Source organism: Balaenoptera physalus (genome assembly GCF_965194825.1).
Source record: "Balaenoptera physalus genome assembly, chromosome: 12".
Classification (NCBI taxonomy): Eukaryota; Metazoa; Chordata; class Mammalia; order Artiodactyla; family Balaenopteridae; genus Balaenoptera; species Balaenoptera physalus.
The window spans coordinates 88,697,856-88,710,373 of NC_138897.1; the positions used below are offsets into that span (position 1 = coordinate 88,697,856).

The following is a 12,518-nucleotide window of genomic DNA, read 5'->3' on the forward strand; positions in this document are numbered from 1 at the left end:
ACTTAGCCAGCTGGATTACTATGATTAAGTAGTTCTGTTCTCAACGGCTTTACATTTGCCTTCTCTCCTTTTTCTCCACAGGGGAACTCCTTTTTTGTGATGACAAACTTTCTCAAGATAGAAGGCCAAGAGCAAGGGTTGTGTCCCGAGGTAAGGTGTGATGGGTCATAAGAGTTCCTGGAGGAGACACAGGTCAGAGGAAATGGAAATTGACACCAGGCGTGTTTTGGAGCCTGCAAATATTTACTGAGCCTCTGCTTGCTACAAAGCAGGGGTGTAGATCTGGGCTGGGTGGAAAGGGTGAGAAGGTGTTGTAGTTCTCCCTCTGTAACCACCAGGTCTTGGTCTGTCCCCCTGGGTCTCCAGCTCCAGCACTAGGAGCCTGTGCAGCTCAAGGCCTGCTTTCTCCATCGCTCACTCCCTGTGCAGTTCATGACAACAGGGATCTTTGGCCTTTGCACAGCACCTCATGTTTCAGTGGAGCCTCACTTCAACTTTAGGGGGGTAACAGCTCTCCCAGCCCCATTTTACAGGTCAGCACAAAGATCAGAGAGGTTCAGTGACCTCCCCAATGTCACGCAGCTTGCTGGAGGCAGAGCCAAGCTTAGAATCCAGTTGTCCTCATTCACAGCTTCTGCCACGGTCCACTGTGAACTGCCTGCAGGGCCAGCCTGGGAATCAAGCTTGATTTTTCATCCCACTTCTTAGAGTTTTAGGCTCTATATCAGGTAGGAATGCTCCCATGTCTCCCGCCGTCACCACTACCACCCATGCAGTCTTTCCCAGACTGCATGGGTGGTAGTGGTGACGGCGGGAGACAGGGCTAGTGGGTAGTGGTGAAGGCGGGAGTGGGTAGTGGTGAAGGTGGGAGTGGGTAGTGGTGAAGGCGGGAGTGGGCAGTGGTGAAGGCGGGAGTGGGTAGAGGTGAAGGTGGGTGTGGGTGGTGGTGACGGCGGGAGACATGGCTAGTGGGTAGTGGTGAAGGCGGGAGTGGGTAGTGGTGACGGTGGGAGACATGGGAGCATTGCCCTCTCCGTACTCTCCACCTTCCCCTACTTTTTCTGGAAAACTTTCTTCCCTATCAAAACATACTGGTCCTATTCTGTCCCATCCCAGTCCTGCTCTCTGCTCTGTAAAATGATAACTAGCTCTTCTGATAAGTTTGTCTATAGCAGAATTTGTCTAGGCAACACACTCCTGCTGTTCCCCTCTCGAGTAACACACCCGCGCTTTACCAGGGACCGTCCCAACTGAGGGGTGCAATGCTGTGGCAATATTGAGCGGGTCCCCAGCCTGTGGGGAAGACCAGCCTTGCCTGTGGGTCTTGCTCGTCAGCCTACTCTGGTGACAAGGCCTAGATTTCTGAGTGTCTGAGAGATCAGGGTGGATAAGCTCTATCTCATTACAGTCTTTGGCCTCATTTCTACCTAAACTTGGAAACAAGCTAACATTCCCTTGGTGTCTATCTCAATAACGTTCCCCTAAAAGGAGACCTCTCTATGTTTATCTTGCCCCCATCTTCCCTTAAATGTTCCTGTTACTCTAATGAAGTAGCGGGCGCCAGTCCAACTAAACACTCCCTCCCACCTCCCTTCCCAGCAGCATCCAAAATTGTATCCAGTTTGGGGCCCTTGCTTCCCTTTTGTCCCATACTCTGGAATTGCTACTCACACTCCACCCCTGTGGTACTTTGCACAGATGCTTTTCTTTTCTTTTCTTTTTTTGGCCGCGCTGCAGCTTGTGGGATTTTCTTTCCCCGACCAGGGGTTGAACCCGTGCCCTCAGCAGTGAGAGCTCGGAGTCCTAACCACTTGACCGCCAGGGAAGTCCCTCACAGCGCTTTTCAAGTTACTGAGACTGGTAAGGAAGAGAGTTAGGGTAGCCCAGAGCATGGATTTAGGAGCTAGACTGTAAATGGTTTAATACTTGACGTATTAGCTTTGTGACTTTGGACAGGTAACTTCACCACTCTGTGCCTTGATATGTTCATTTGCAAAATGGGGTAATTACAAAACCTAGCTCTTAGGATTTTTGAAACAAATGAGCGAATCTCTGTGACAGGCTGGAAACAAGGCATGATACATTGTAAGCACTTGATAAATGAGAGCTGTGATGATTCAAATGACAAGTTACTCTTTCTCAGACAGGATGTCACTCAGACTGGCTGGAACTCAAAGAGCAGCCCAGAGAACACTATGTAACTCTTGGGATTTTAACCTGTGACCCAAGCTGGTTTGGGTTGCTCTAATGGGATATTTGCCTCCTCTCTTTGCATACTGACACCCACCCTAACTCTGATCAGGAGGTGGAAGTCAAGGACAGGGCTTGACTCAGTAAATATGGCCAAACCCCAGCTGTACACCAAAATGAGGAGACATTGGTTATAATTATCTATTGCTGCATAACAAACTACCCTGAACCTGGTGGACTTAAAGCAACAAGCATTTTACAAGCTCTCATAGTTCAGTGGTTGACTGAGCTTAGCTGGGCAGTTCTGCTGATCTTGGAATCTGCATGGGATCTCTCACGGCGCTGCAGTCGGATAGCGGCTGGGGCTAGCACCATTCGGAGGCTCAGCTGGGGTACCAGGATGGCTGGCCTTCTCTTCCTCTCCGGGGACTCTCAAGGCTTCTCCTCCTTTCAGAGTCTCTCCGCATAGTCTTTCTAAACTTCCTCATAGCAGCTCAGGTTCCCCCAAACCAAAAGAAGCTTCCAGGCCTCCCAGGCTCAGTACTAGAGCTGACACAGCATTACTTCCACTGCCTTCTGTTGGTTATTTGGTCAGAGCCAGCCCAGCTTCAAAGGGAAGGGGAAACCCTCTACCTCCCAATGGCAAGAGTGAAAAAGAATTTGTGGCCATCGTCAACGCATGTGACAACCACAAAAAGAGATGATTAAAACGTCTTTTTTAAAAATATATTTATTTATTATTTATTTATTTGGTTGCACTGGGTCTTAGTTGTGGCTCGCCAGCTCCTTAGTTGCGGCATGCGAACTCTTAGTTGCAGCATGCATGTGGGATCTAGTTCCCTGACCAGGGATCGAACCTGGGCCCCCTGCATTGGGAGCGCAGAGTCTTATCCACTGTGCCACCAGGGAAGTCCCACGTCTTCATTTTCTTTTAATTTTGGAATTTCTTTTGGAGAATAAAATAGAGTCAGTTTATCTTCTTTCCTGAGATTTCTTTCCAGTCAATAATCAAAATAACATAGCTTCCCATGAGCCACAGTAAATGATCATTTGTTCATTCATTCATTCATTCATTCCACATTCATCAAGACCCACTATGTGTCAGGCACTCAGACTACAAAGATATGACCCAGGCCTTGTATTCAAAGGGTTCATAGTGTAGTTGGGGGTCACAAGGGCAGCAAACCAAGGACATGCTGGGTAACAGGAAGAAAGCAACTTGGGAAGAAAAGAGAACATGAAAGAGATTGAAAACTATAGGAAACGTTCACTGAGCAAGAGCCATGTGCTAAACCCTTTCTCATCATAATTCATTTAATTTTCACAACAGCCATATAAGACAAATCTGTTCATTCCCCTTTTACAGGTAAGGAAACTGAGGCTCAGAGAGGCAAAGTTACTTGGCTGAGGCCACTCAGCTAGGAGATGGTGCAGCTATTGCCGAACCTGGTTGTACCTGGGTCCAAGCCTGGGGCCTCCCCTGAATCTCTGTAAAATTGCACAGCAGAGGCTATTTTCACAGAGGTTCTGGTTTCCCCAAGACGGGCCGGTAAACCTGGTCCCTGAAAAATGGGAAGCCGAGTATGCATAAACCAAGTCATCTCATTTTTCTTTTCCTCATTCTGTCCTCAGCTCTTATTGAAAGCTGACTGACCTCATTTTCTTAGGCCAGGAGAGAGTGCTGGCTGGAGTCCTTTATTTCCACATTTCCTGCTGAGACTTTGTGCCTGTCTGCTTCACTTGGTTCTGCAGCCACAGGGCTGCTTGCACCAGGCCCCCTGCTCTCCAACACAAGGGCTGTCCCCGAAAGTGGCCCCTGGCATACGCTTCTTAGATGTTCATTAATTTTTATTTTTTATCGAGATATAATTCACATACCATAAAATTCACCATTCTAAAGTGTACAATTTAGCGGTTTTTAGTATATTCACGGAGCTGTGCAGCCATCATCACTATCAGTTTCCAGAACATTTTCATTATTCCAAAATGAAACCTCATACCCATTAGCAGGCACTCCCATTCCCGCTTCCCTCAGCCCCTGCGACCACTGATCACCCTTTTGTCCATGGATTTGCCTGTTCTGAACATTTCACATACACAGAATCATACAATATGTGGTCTTTCGTATCTGGCTTCTTTCACTTAGCATCCATCATGTTTCAAGTTTCATCTACATTGTAGCATGTATCAGTACGTCATTCATTCCTATTTGTGGCCAGCCAAATAACATTCCATTGGATGAATGTACTAGATTTTAGTTGTCCATTCATCTACTGGTGGATATTTGGGCTGTTCCCTTTTTTTGGCATTATGTGCAAGTTTTTGTGTGGACATAGACATCTGCCCTTCTGTATCGTAGGGACACACAATGCTTATTCCCCACTACCTTGTCCTTCTCTCTGCAGTATCCCACCCGCAGGACGCTCTGTTCCTCTGACCAGGGTTGTAAAAAGGGACGGATGGGCCCAAAGAGCAAAGGTATGTTCTGTTTCTTTTCCTGAGACCCCGTGGGTGGATGGTCTGGAATCCTGGAGACATTCGAGATGCCCAGATTTTTAGCCTCTGGCTCTCAGCTGCCTTCGTCCACCCTCCCCAGGCCATGGATGAGCCTGTACCTGCCCCGTGCCTCGACTCTGAACCCAGAGGACCAGCTGCTGACTATGAATGTGACTCTAATTCCCAGTGAAAGCAGCTCCTGAAAACCTCGCAGAATTAGCCCCTTCAGGGTTCTCACTGATAGAAAAACTGAATGGCCCATAGCATCATCTGAGTGTTCTAAGTGTTTCCTCTTGAATTTCCCCAAAGGTTGAAAAGGATGAATGTGTACCCCCAGGACACCTGGGGACAATATTAACCTGCAGAATTTCCAAAGCTCTTGTTTTAACTTAAGGCACATAATAAAAAAATTACCACAAAAAAGAAAAAAGAAAAAGTAAAAACCATCATTGTTTATAACACACATGTACACAAAAAGGCATAAGGATATTCAATTCCATCCCATAATACATATGCATTTGAGTTGGTGGAGAGGTCATTAATATTATTTACTATTCAACTTTCCCCTCAAAAATTGCTAATGACACTGATACTCCAGGAAGATGTGCCACGCTTACTCCATGGCTCTGTACATCCTGGTACGTGCTGTATACACCTAGAGGGACTCAGATGCCTGTTTACAAGCCAAGTTCTAGTCCATTTATACGAGGCAAAAGAATATACCCTGTTCAGCTCCCCGCTCAGCCATCTTTTCTTGCAAAGAAACCAAAAAAATCCAACAGCATCCATGGTCTTTCTGAGTTCTCTTTGATCCTTTTTTGAAAAGCTTACCGTTCTATGAGTTGCTTGCTTGATTTTTCTTATGTAAGTTTGTGGTTTGAATGGGTTTCATGGAAACTGAAACTGCTTGGGTTGAAAAACATAAATAGTCTCCTGCTTGAGTTGAGTGGAGTTTCCTCCCCCCCACCCCCCGCCCGTTCTTTCACACCTGTGCTTCTACGACCCCTTGACCCCCACAGGAATCCAGACCGGCAGGTGTATAGAGTATAAAGGGAAGCAGAAGACCTGTGAAGTCTCCGCCTGGTGTCCCGTCGAGGGAATGGAAAAGGCCCCAGAGTGAGTAGTAGGGAGGGGACAGACACGGTGGCCCTCAGCTTTGAGCAGATGAGGCTCTGCCAGGCACTGTTCCGACTTCCCTTCTCAGCACCGTCCCCCCAAGTCCCAGGTCTTACTGGCTTGGTGGCTCCTGTGCCAGGCACACTAGTGGTCTCTGGGAGGCCCCTGATAGTTGTTAAAATACTGAAATCATTCTATACCAACTGGTAAATAGCTAATACCTTCAACACCCTTGGGTGCCCCTGTCCCTTGGCTGTCCCAGTACCTTCCAGGGCACCCCCAGATACCTCCTCCAGTGCTACAGCAGGATCCTTTCGGACTGCCAGTGTCTGTACTGAGTGACTAAGGGAGAGAAGGTGGGAGGGAGGGGGGGAAAAAGGAAAAAGGAAGGAAGAGGAAGGGAAGGGAGAAGAAAAGGAAGGAAAAGGAATGGAAGGGGAGGGAAGTTTTCTTAAGTTAAATGTTCATAGTGACATGCAGATTTGGTGGTCCCCTGTATTGACTCTTCTCTTTAACACAAAAGGTCAGGCCCAGAAGGCAGAACTTGATGTTAAATCTCAGAAACCAGTGGGAGGGCTGCATTTCAGCAGAGAATAAGGAGAGCTGGATTCAAATCCTGGCTTTAACACATCCTTGCTGTGTGACCTTGAACAAGTGGCTTAACCTCTTTGAGCTTCAGTTTCCTTGCCTTTAAAATGAGGGTAATAGGACTTCCCTGGTGGTCCAGTGGTTAAGACTCTGAGCTTCCAATGCAGGGGGCACGGGTTCGATCCCTGGTTGGGGAACTAAGATCCCACGTGCCGCTCGGCGTGGCCAAAAAATTAAAAAATAAAATGAGGATAATAATTGCACCTACTTCACTGGGCTGTTGTGAGAATTAAATGAGATGATACTTGTACAGTGATTGCAAAGTGAGCCCTGTGCTTGGCACACAGTAAGTGCCCAATAACACACACACAAATGATCTGCCCCTAGACATGTGGTGGTTCTAGACCAGCACTGCCCAATGGAACTTTCTGCAATGATGGAAAGGTTCTGTACCTGCACCATCCAATATGGTAGCCACTAGCTACATGTGGCTATTAAGCACCTGAAATGTGGTTACCACAACTAAACTGAATTTTTACTTTAGTTTAAATAGTCACACATGCCACAAATGCCTAGGAGATGTTGGACTATATTGGACAGTGCAGCTCAAGACAAATGTGACTCAGGGCCACACTATCAGCATCTATGGGGCAAAGAGAAGACTTCCCCAAACTGACTTTTTAGAAGGTTCAGGTGAAAGTTTCCTACTAGGCAGTATCAGCCCATCTGGCCCTCAATCATTAATGGCACCACCCTGGTTCATTTGTAGGTCAGGGAAGTTTCTTTGTCACAGAATGAATGTCCAGGACCTGGGTGGGACATCAGCCTACATTCAAGGAGTCCCTAGTTCAAGGCAAGAGGCTTCTTGATTGCCTGTGGTTTTCAGTCCTGGCTCTGCCACCATTCATTCATCAGATAAATACTGTGCATCTCTAATGTTCTGGGCCCTGGGCTGCAATTTTACATGACCCTGGGCAAGTAACTCCCTGAACTTCAGTTTCTTATATGTTATACGAATGGATTACTAAGATGATTCATTTAATTGTTCGTCCAACACATCCATTACCATGCAGTAGGTGTTAGATATTTATCTTACATGTAATCATACACAAGGGAGACAGTGCTAAATTTTTTGTAAAATACAAGAAGACCCAGATATGGAGCAGGTCCCAAGGCTCTTGCAGTCTAATATCGGGTTGGCCAAAAAGTTTGTTCGTGTATTTCATAACATCTTACAGAAAAACCCGAACGAACTTTTTGGCCAACCCAATAGAAGAGATAAGACACATGTACAGAGGACTGTAATTCAGAATAGAAAATTATAAGTGTCATGAAAGAGGAATAAAGGGGATCCTGTAGTCCTTTGATTCTTAGAGTATTGCCCAGGAAGTGTGGGGTTTAGAATGTTCTAAAGGCAAAGGGTCTGGCATATAGCAGGCATCTGTCGTAAATAAGATTTTTTGTGTGTGCAAGTGACAAATATAACTTTAACTAGGGGGCTTCCCTGGTGGCGCAGTGGTTAAGAATCTGCCTGCCAATGCAGGGGACATGGGTTTGAGCCCTGGTCCGGGAAGAACCCACGTGCCGTGGAGCAACTAAGCCCATGCACCACAACTACTGAGCCTGAGCTCTAGAGCCCACGAGCCACAGCTACTGAAGCCCACGTGCCTAGAGCCTGTGCTGCTCAACAAGAGAAGCCACCGCAATGGGAAGCCCGCGCACCTCAACGAAGAGTAGCCCCCGCTCGCCGCAACTAGAGAAAGCCCGCGCACAGCAACGAAGACCCAATGCAGCCAAAAATAAAAAAATTTTAAAAAAAGCTTAAGTATAAAAAAAAAAAAAAACTTTAACAGGCTTCAGAAAAAAAGGACTGTTAATTTTTGGCTTGTGTTTTTGACTCATGTAAATGAGAAGTCCAGAAATACTAGCTTCAGGCATGGCTTGATCAAGGCTTTCAAATGATGTCTTAAGATTTTCTCTCTCTCTTCCTCCACCTTCCTCCTCTCCCCAGCTCCTAACTATTCTTTCTTCCGTTCTGGCTCTCCTCACACTGTGGTCTGGGGCACTCCAGGTTTATACCGTCTTTGCTACTAATAATCCTAGAGAAAATGAGTTTTTCTTTCCCAACAGTTCCCACAAAAATCCTGTAATGTTCTCAATGGCCTAAGGCATGTGACAATCTATGAACCAATCACTGCAGCCAAGGGGATTGGATTACACTGTTTAACCAGCTCTGGATCACTTGCCCACCCTGGGAGCTGTAGGGATGGGCAGGAGATGAGATTGGGCTGAGAGTGGAAGAGACCTGGCTTGCCCAAAGGGAGAAAATTGAGGTGCTACTGCCAAAGGGGGAATTGTTGCTGGACAGGCAAAAATTACAGTGTTCTCTATAGTTATATCTCCAATAGAGCCAAAGTTGGGCTCTGGAAGTCCTGGAATAAAAAGCAGATCATTCTTTTTTTTTTTTTTGGCTGCATTGGGTCTTCGTTGCTGCATGTGGGCTTTCTCTGGTTGCGGTGAGCGGGGGCTACTCTTCATTGCGGTGCGCGGGCTTCTCATTGCAGTGGCTTCTCTTGTTGCGGAGCACGGGCTCTAGGCGCATGGGCTTCAGTAGTTGTGGCTCGTGGGCTCTAGAGCGCAGGCTCAGTAGTTGTGGCGCACGGGCTTAGTTGCTCCGCGGCATGTGGGATCTTCCCGGACCAGGGATCAAACCCATGTCCCCTGCATTGGCAGGCAGATTCTTAACCACTGTGCCACCAGGGAAGTCCTTTTCTTTTTCTTTTTAATATTTATTTATTTATTTAGGTTGCACTGGGTCTTAGCTGTGGCGAGCGGGCTCCTTAGTTGTGGCATGCATGTGGGATCTAGTTCCCTGACGAGGGATCGAACCAGGGCCCCCTGCATTGGGAGCGCGGAGTCTTAACCACTATGCCACTAGGGAAGTCCCCAAAAGCAGATCATCCTTGATGTCCCCTTCCAAATACCCTCCACCTTTAGCCTGTGCTTCTCCCAATATACATCTGCCACCTACTCAGGCATGTCAGGCAACAGTGGTATCTTTTTATGGAGCCAGTTCTCTCCATCTTTAACAGATTGTCAACCCCACAAGGACAAAACCCTCGACTGTCTTGTTCATCACTACATCCCTAGTGCTCAGCCCCATGCCCAGTACAATAAATATTTGTTGAATGAATGAATGCATGGATGGTGGGTGGACCTTCCAGCAGTCGAGAATTTGGGCTCCTCTCACTCATGGAGAATTTTACACTACTCAGAGCCTCTAGAGTGTGAATGATAGAGTCAATTATATATGTGTGGCCCTGTGCTAAAGGCTGAGGATGCCAAGATGAGAAAATTGTCTCAGCCCTGCAGGATCACAAAGCCTATTGTGAAAGATACAAACAAGAGTGTGCTGGAGCTGGCTTGTACCAGCTCTGAGCCATTTCTGCTCATCCCTTCCCAACTCCAAGTTCACTGATGTTCTATTGGTAGCTTGAAATCAGCTAGGGTGGGAGTATTTATACCACAATAATCAGTAACTCCTACAATATCAGGGCTTTTTGTTTTCCTGGAGAGCTGGTTATTAAACGTTTACCAACATACCACTGTGCATACCTAAACATATAATTATATCAGAGTGAGAAGTATTACAGTAAATGCCACGGGATCTCTTTTGTTTTTTGTGGTTTTTTTGGCCATGCCACGTGGCTTGTGGGATCTTAGTTCCCTGACCAGGGATCGAACCCGTGCCCCCTGCAATGGAAGTGCAGAGCCCTAACCACTGGACCACCAGGGAATTCCTTCCACAGGGGTCTCGAAGGGAGAAATTCTCCCTGGAGAAGCTGGAGAATTTTGGAAGGCTTTTCCCACTGGATTGCACTTCTCTTCATCCAGTATATTGACCCAAGCAAGAAACCAGAGCCTCTGGCCCATTGGCCCACTGACTCCTTTGGTCCCTGTAGTCACTGATCCCCGTTTTTCATTCCTCTCTTTCAGGCCTGCGCTCTTGGGCAGTGCTGAAAACTTCACTGTGCTCATCAAGAATAATATCGACTTCCCCAGCCACAACTACACCACGTAAGCACCCAGAATGTCTGGCTATATTAGTTATCTACTGCTGTGTAACAAATCACCCCAACACTTAGAAACTAAAAGCAACAAACTTTAATTTTCTCACGTCGTTTCTGTGCGTCCCAGAATGACATCTGGGTATGACTTCACTGGGCGGTTCTGGCTCAGGGTCTCTCAGGTTGCAGTCAAGCTCTCATCTCCAGACTAGACTGGGGCTGGAGAATACTCTTCCAAGCTCACTCACACAACGGTCAGCAGGAGGGCTCAGTACTTCATCATGTGGACCTCTCCTTCAGACTGCTTGAGCGTCCTTAGGACACGGTGGCCGGCTTTCCCAGAGCAAGAGATCCAAGCCAAAGAGCAAGCAAGCGAGACAGTAACCAAGATGAAAGCCACTGTATTTTATAATCTAATCTCAGAAGAGACACACTATCACTTCTGTCGTATACTATTGGTCACAGAGACCAACGCTGTACGATATGAGAGGGGAATACACAAGGGTGTAAATCCCAGGAGGCAGGATCATTGGAGGCCCTCATGGTGCCCAGGTACCACATTGGTTCACTCCTATGAAAGAGATGGATCCCAGTTTTCAATAGAGATGTTTGTTTGTTTGCTTTCCATTATGTGCAGGAGAAACATCTTGCCGGATTTAAACGTCACTTGCACCTTTCACAAGACTCAGAATCCACAGTGTCCCATTTTCCGACTAGGAGATATCTTCCGAGAAACAGGAGATAATTTTTCAGATGTGGCAATTCAGGTTGGTGACGTCTTTGTACAGTGGGATGTGGGGGTGGGGGAAGGGTCAAGGGATGGAGGATGACAAATGGCCAAGAGGCTGGACCACTGGGTCTTAATAATATGCTCATATTTATTGAGCATTTTGTAAATCCATGCACGGTGACAAGGACTTTTCCTGCATCACCTCATCTAATCCCACAACAACCCTATGAGAGACACTCAGTGTATTCGTTTCCCGTGCCTGCTATAACAAATTACCACAAATTTTGTGGCTTAAAACAACACATTTTTTTTTTTATACTACTGGAGGTCAGAAGTCCAAAATGAGTCTCACTGGGCCAAAATCAAGATATCAGCAGAGACATGCTCCCTCCGGAGGCTCTAGGGGAGAATCCATTTCCTTGCCTTTTCCACCTTTTAAAACAGCGTTCCTTGCATTTCTTGGCTCACAGCCCCTTCTTCCCGCTTCGAAGCCAGCAGCACAGCATCTTGCTTCAGTGGTCGCATTGATTTCTTATTCTGTGTCAAATCTTGCTCTGCCTCCCTCTTATAAAGACCAGTGTGTCTTCACAGGGCCCACCCAGATAATCCAGGATAATTTCGTCATCTCGAGATCCTTATTTAATCACATCTGCAGTCTCTTTTGCCATTTAAGGTAACATATTCAGAGGTCCAGGGATTAGGACCTAGGATTAGGAATATTTGGGGGACCATCACTCAGACTACCACACTTGGATTAGTCAGGATTCTTCTAGTTGCAAGTTATAGAAATCCAACTCAAATGATGTAAGCAAAAAATAAATTAAAAAGTAATTTGGGGGCAAATAACAGAAACCAAACTCAAGTGGCTTAAGCAAAAAAGGAACCATATTAACTTGTGTAAAAAGACCAGGGAAATGAACATTCTAGTATACCCAAGGCATCTTCCTACCTTGGGAGTTTTCTCTTGCTGTCCCCCTCTGCCTGGAACAGTCTGTCCCAGACATAGCATTAGCTGCCTCCTACACCTACTTCCAATATTTACTCAAATATAAGCTCAGTGAAGCTTTCCCTTACCGCTACATTTAAAGTGACAATTCCCACCTCTATCCCAGCATGCCCTATGGCCCTTTCCATGTTTATTTTTATCCCTGGCACCTAGCATTATCTGACATACTATATATTTTACATACCCATTTGTCTGTTGTCTATTTTCCCTGACTAGAATGTAAGTTCCATGATGGTAGGGACATTTAGCTTTTTTTTGGGGGGGGGGTTCATTTTTGTGTAATGTTCAGCCCATAATGGACACTCAATAAATATTTGTTGATTGA

General features: G+C 46.4%; 2 protein-coding genes and 1 long non-coding RNA gene across 6 annotated transcripts in view; 2 read left to right on the forward strand and 1 right to left on the reverse strand.

The window, feature by feature from the left end:
• The window catches only part of IFT81 (intraflagellar transport 81), a 193,680-nt gene that overhangs the window by 135,923 nt on the left and 45,239 nt on the right, over nt 1–12,518 (reverse strand). The window lies entirely within an intron of this gene.
• The window catches only part of LOC309640033, a 201,406-nt gene that overhangs the window by 76,288 nt on the left and 112,600 nt on the right, over nt 1–12,518 (forward strand). The window lies entirely within an intron of this gene.
• Nucleotides 1–12,518, forward strand: part of P2RX7 (purinergic receptor P2X 7) — a 50,864-nt gene that overhangs the window by 18,695 nt on the left and 19,651 nt on the right. For all 4 annotated transcript variants that reach the window (XR_014251983.1, XM_082418073.1, XM_082418075.1 and 1 more), the window contains 5 exons: nt 82–150; nt 4,596–4,668; nt 5,706–5,802; nt 10,387–10,467; nt 11,095–11,224. Coding sequence is in view for 3 of the 4 variants with exons in the window: in XM_082418073.1 (XP_082274199.1) it covers nt 82–150; nt 4,596–4,668; nt 5,706–5,802; nt 10,387–10,467; nt 11,095–11,224 (450 nt within the window). In the remaining variant the exon portion in view is untranslated. The remainder of the gene's footprint in view (nt 1–81; nt 151–4,595; nt 4,669–5,705; nt 5,803–10,386; nt 10,468–11,094; nt 11,225–12,518) is intronic.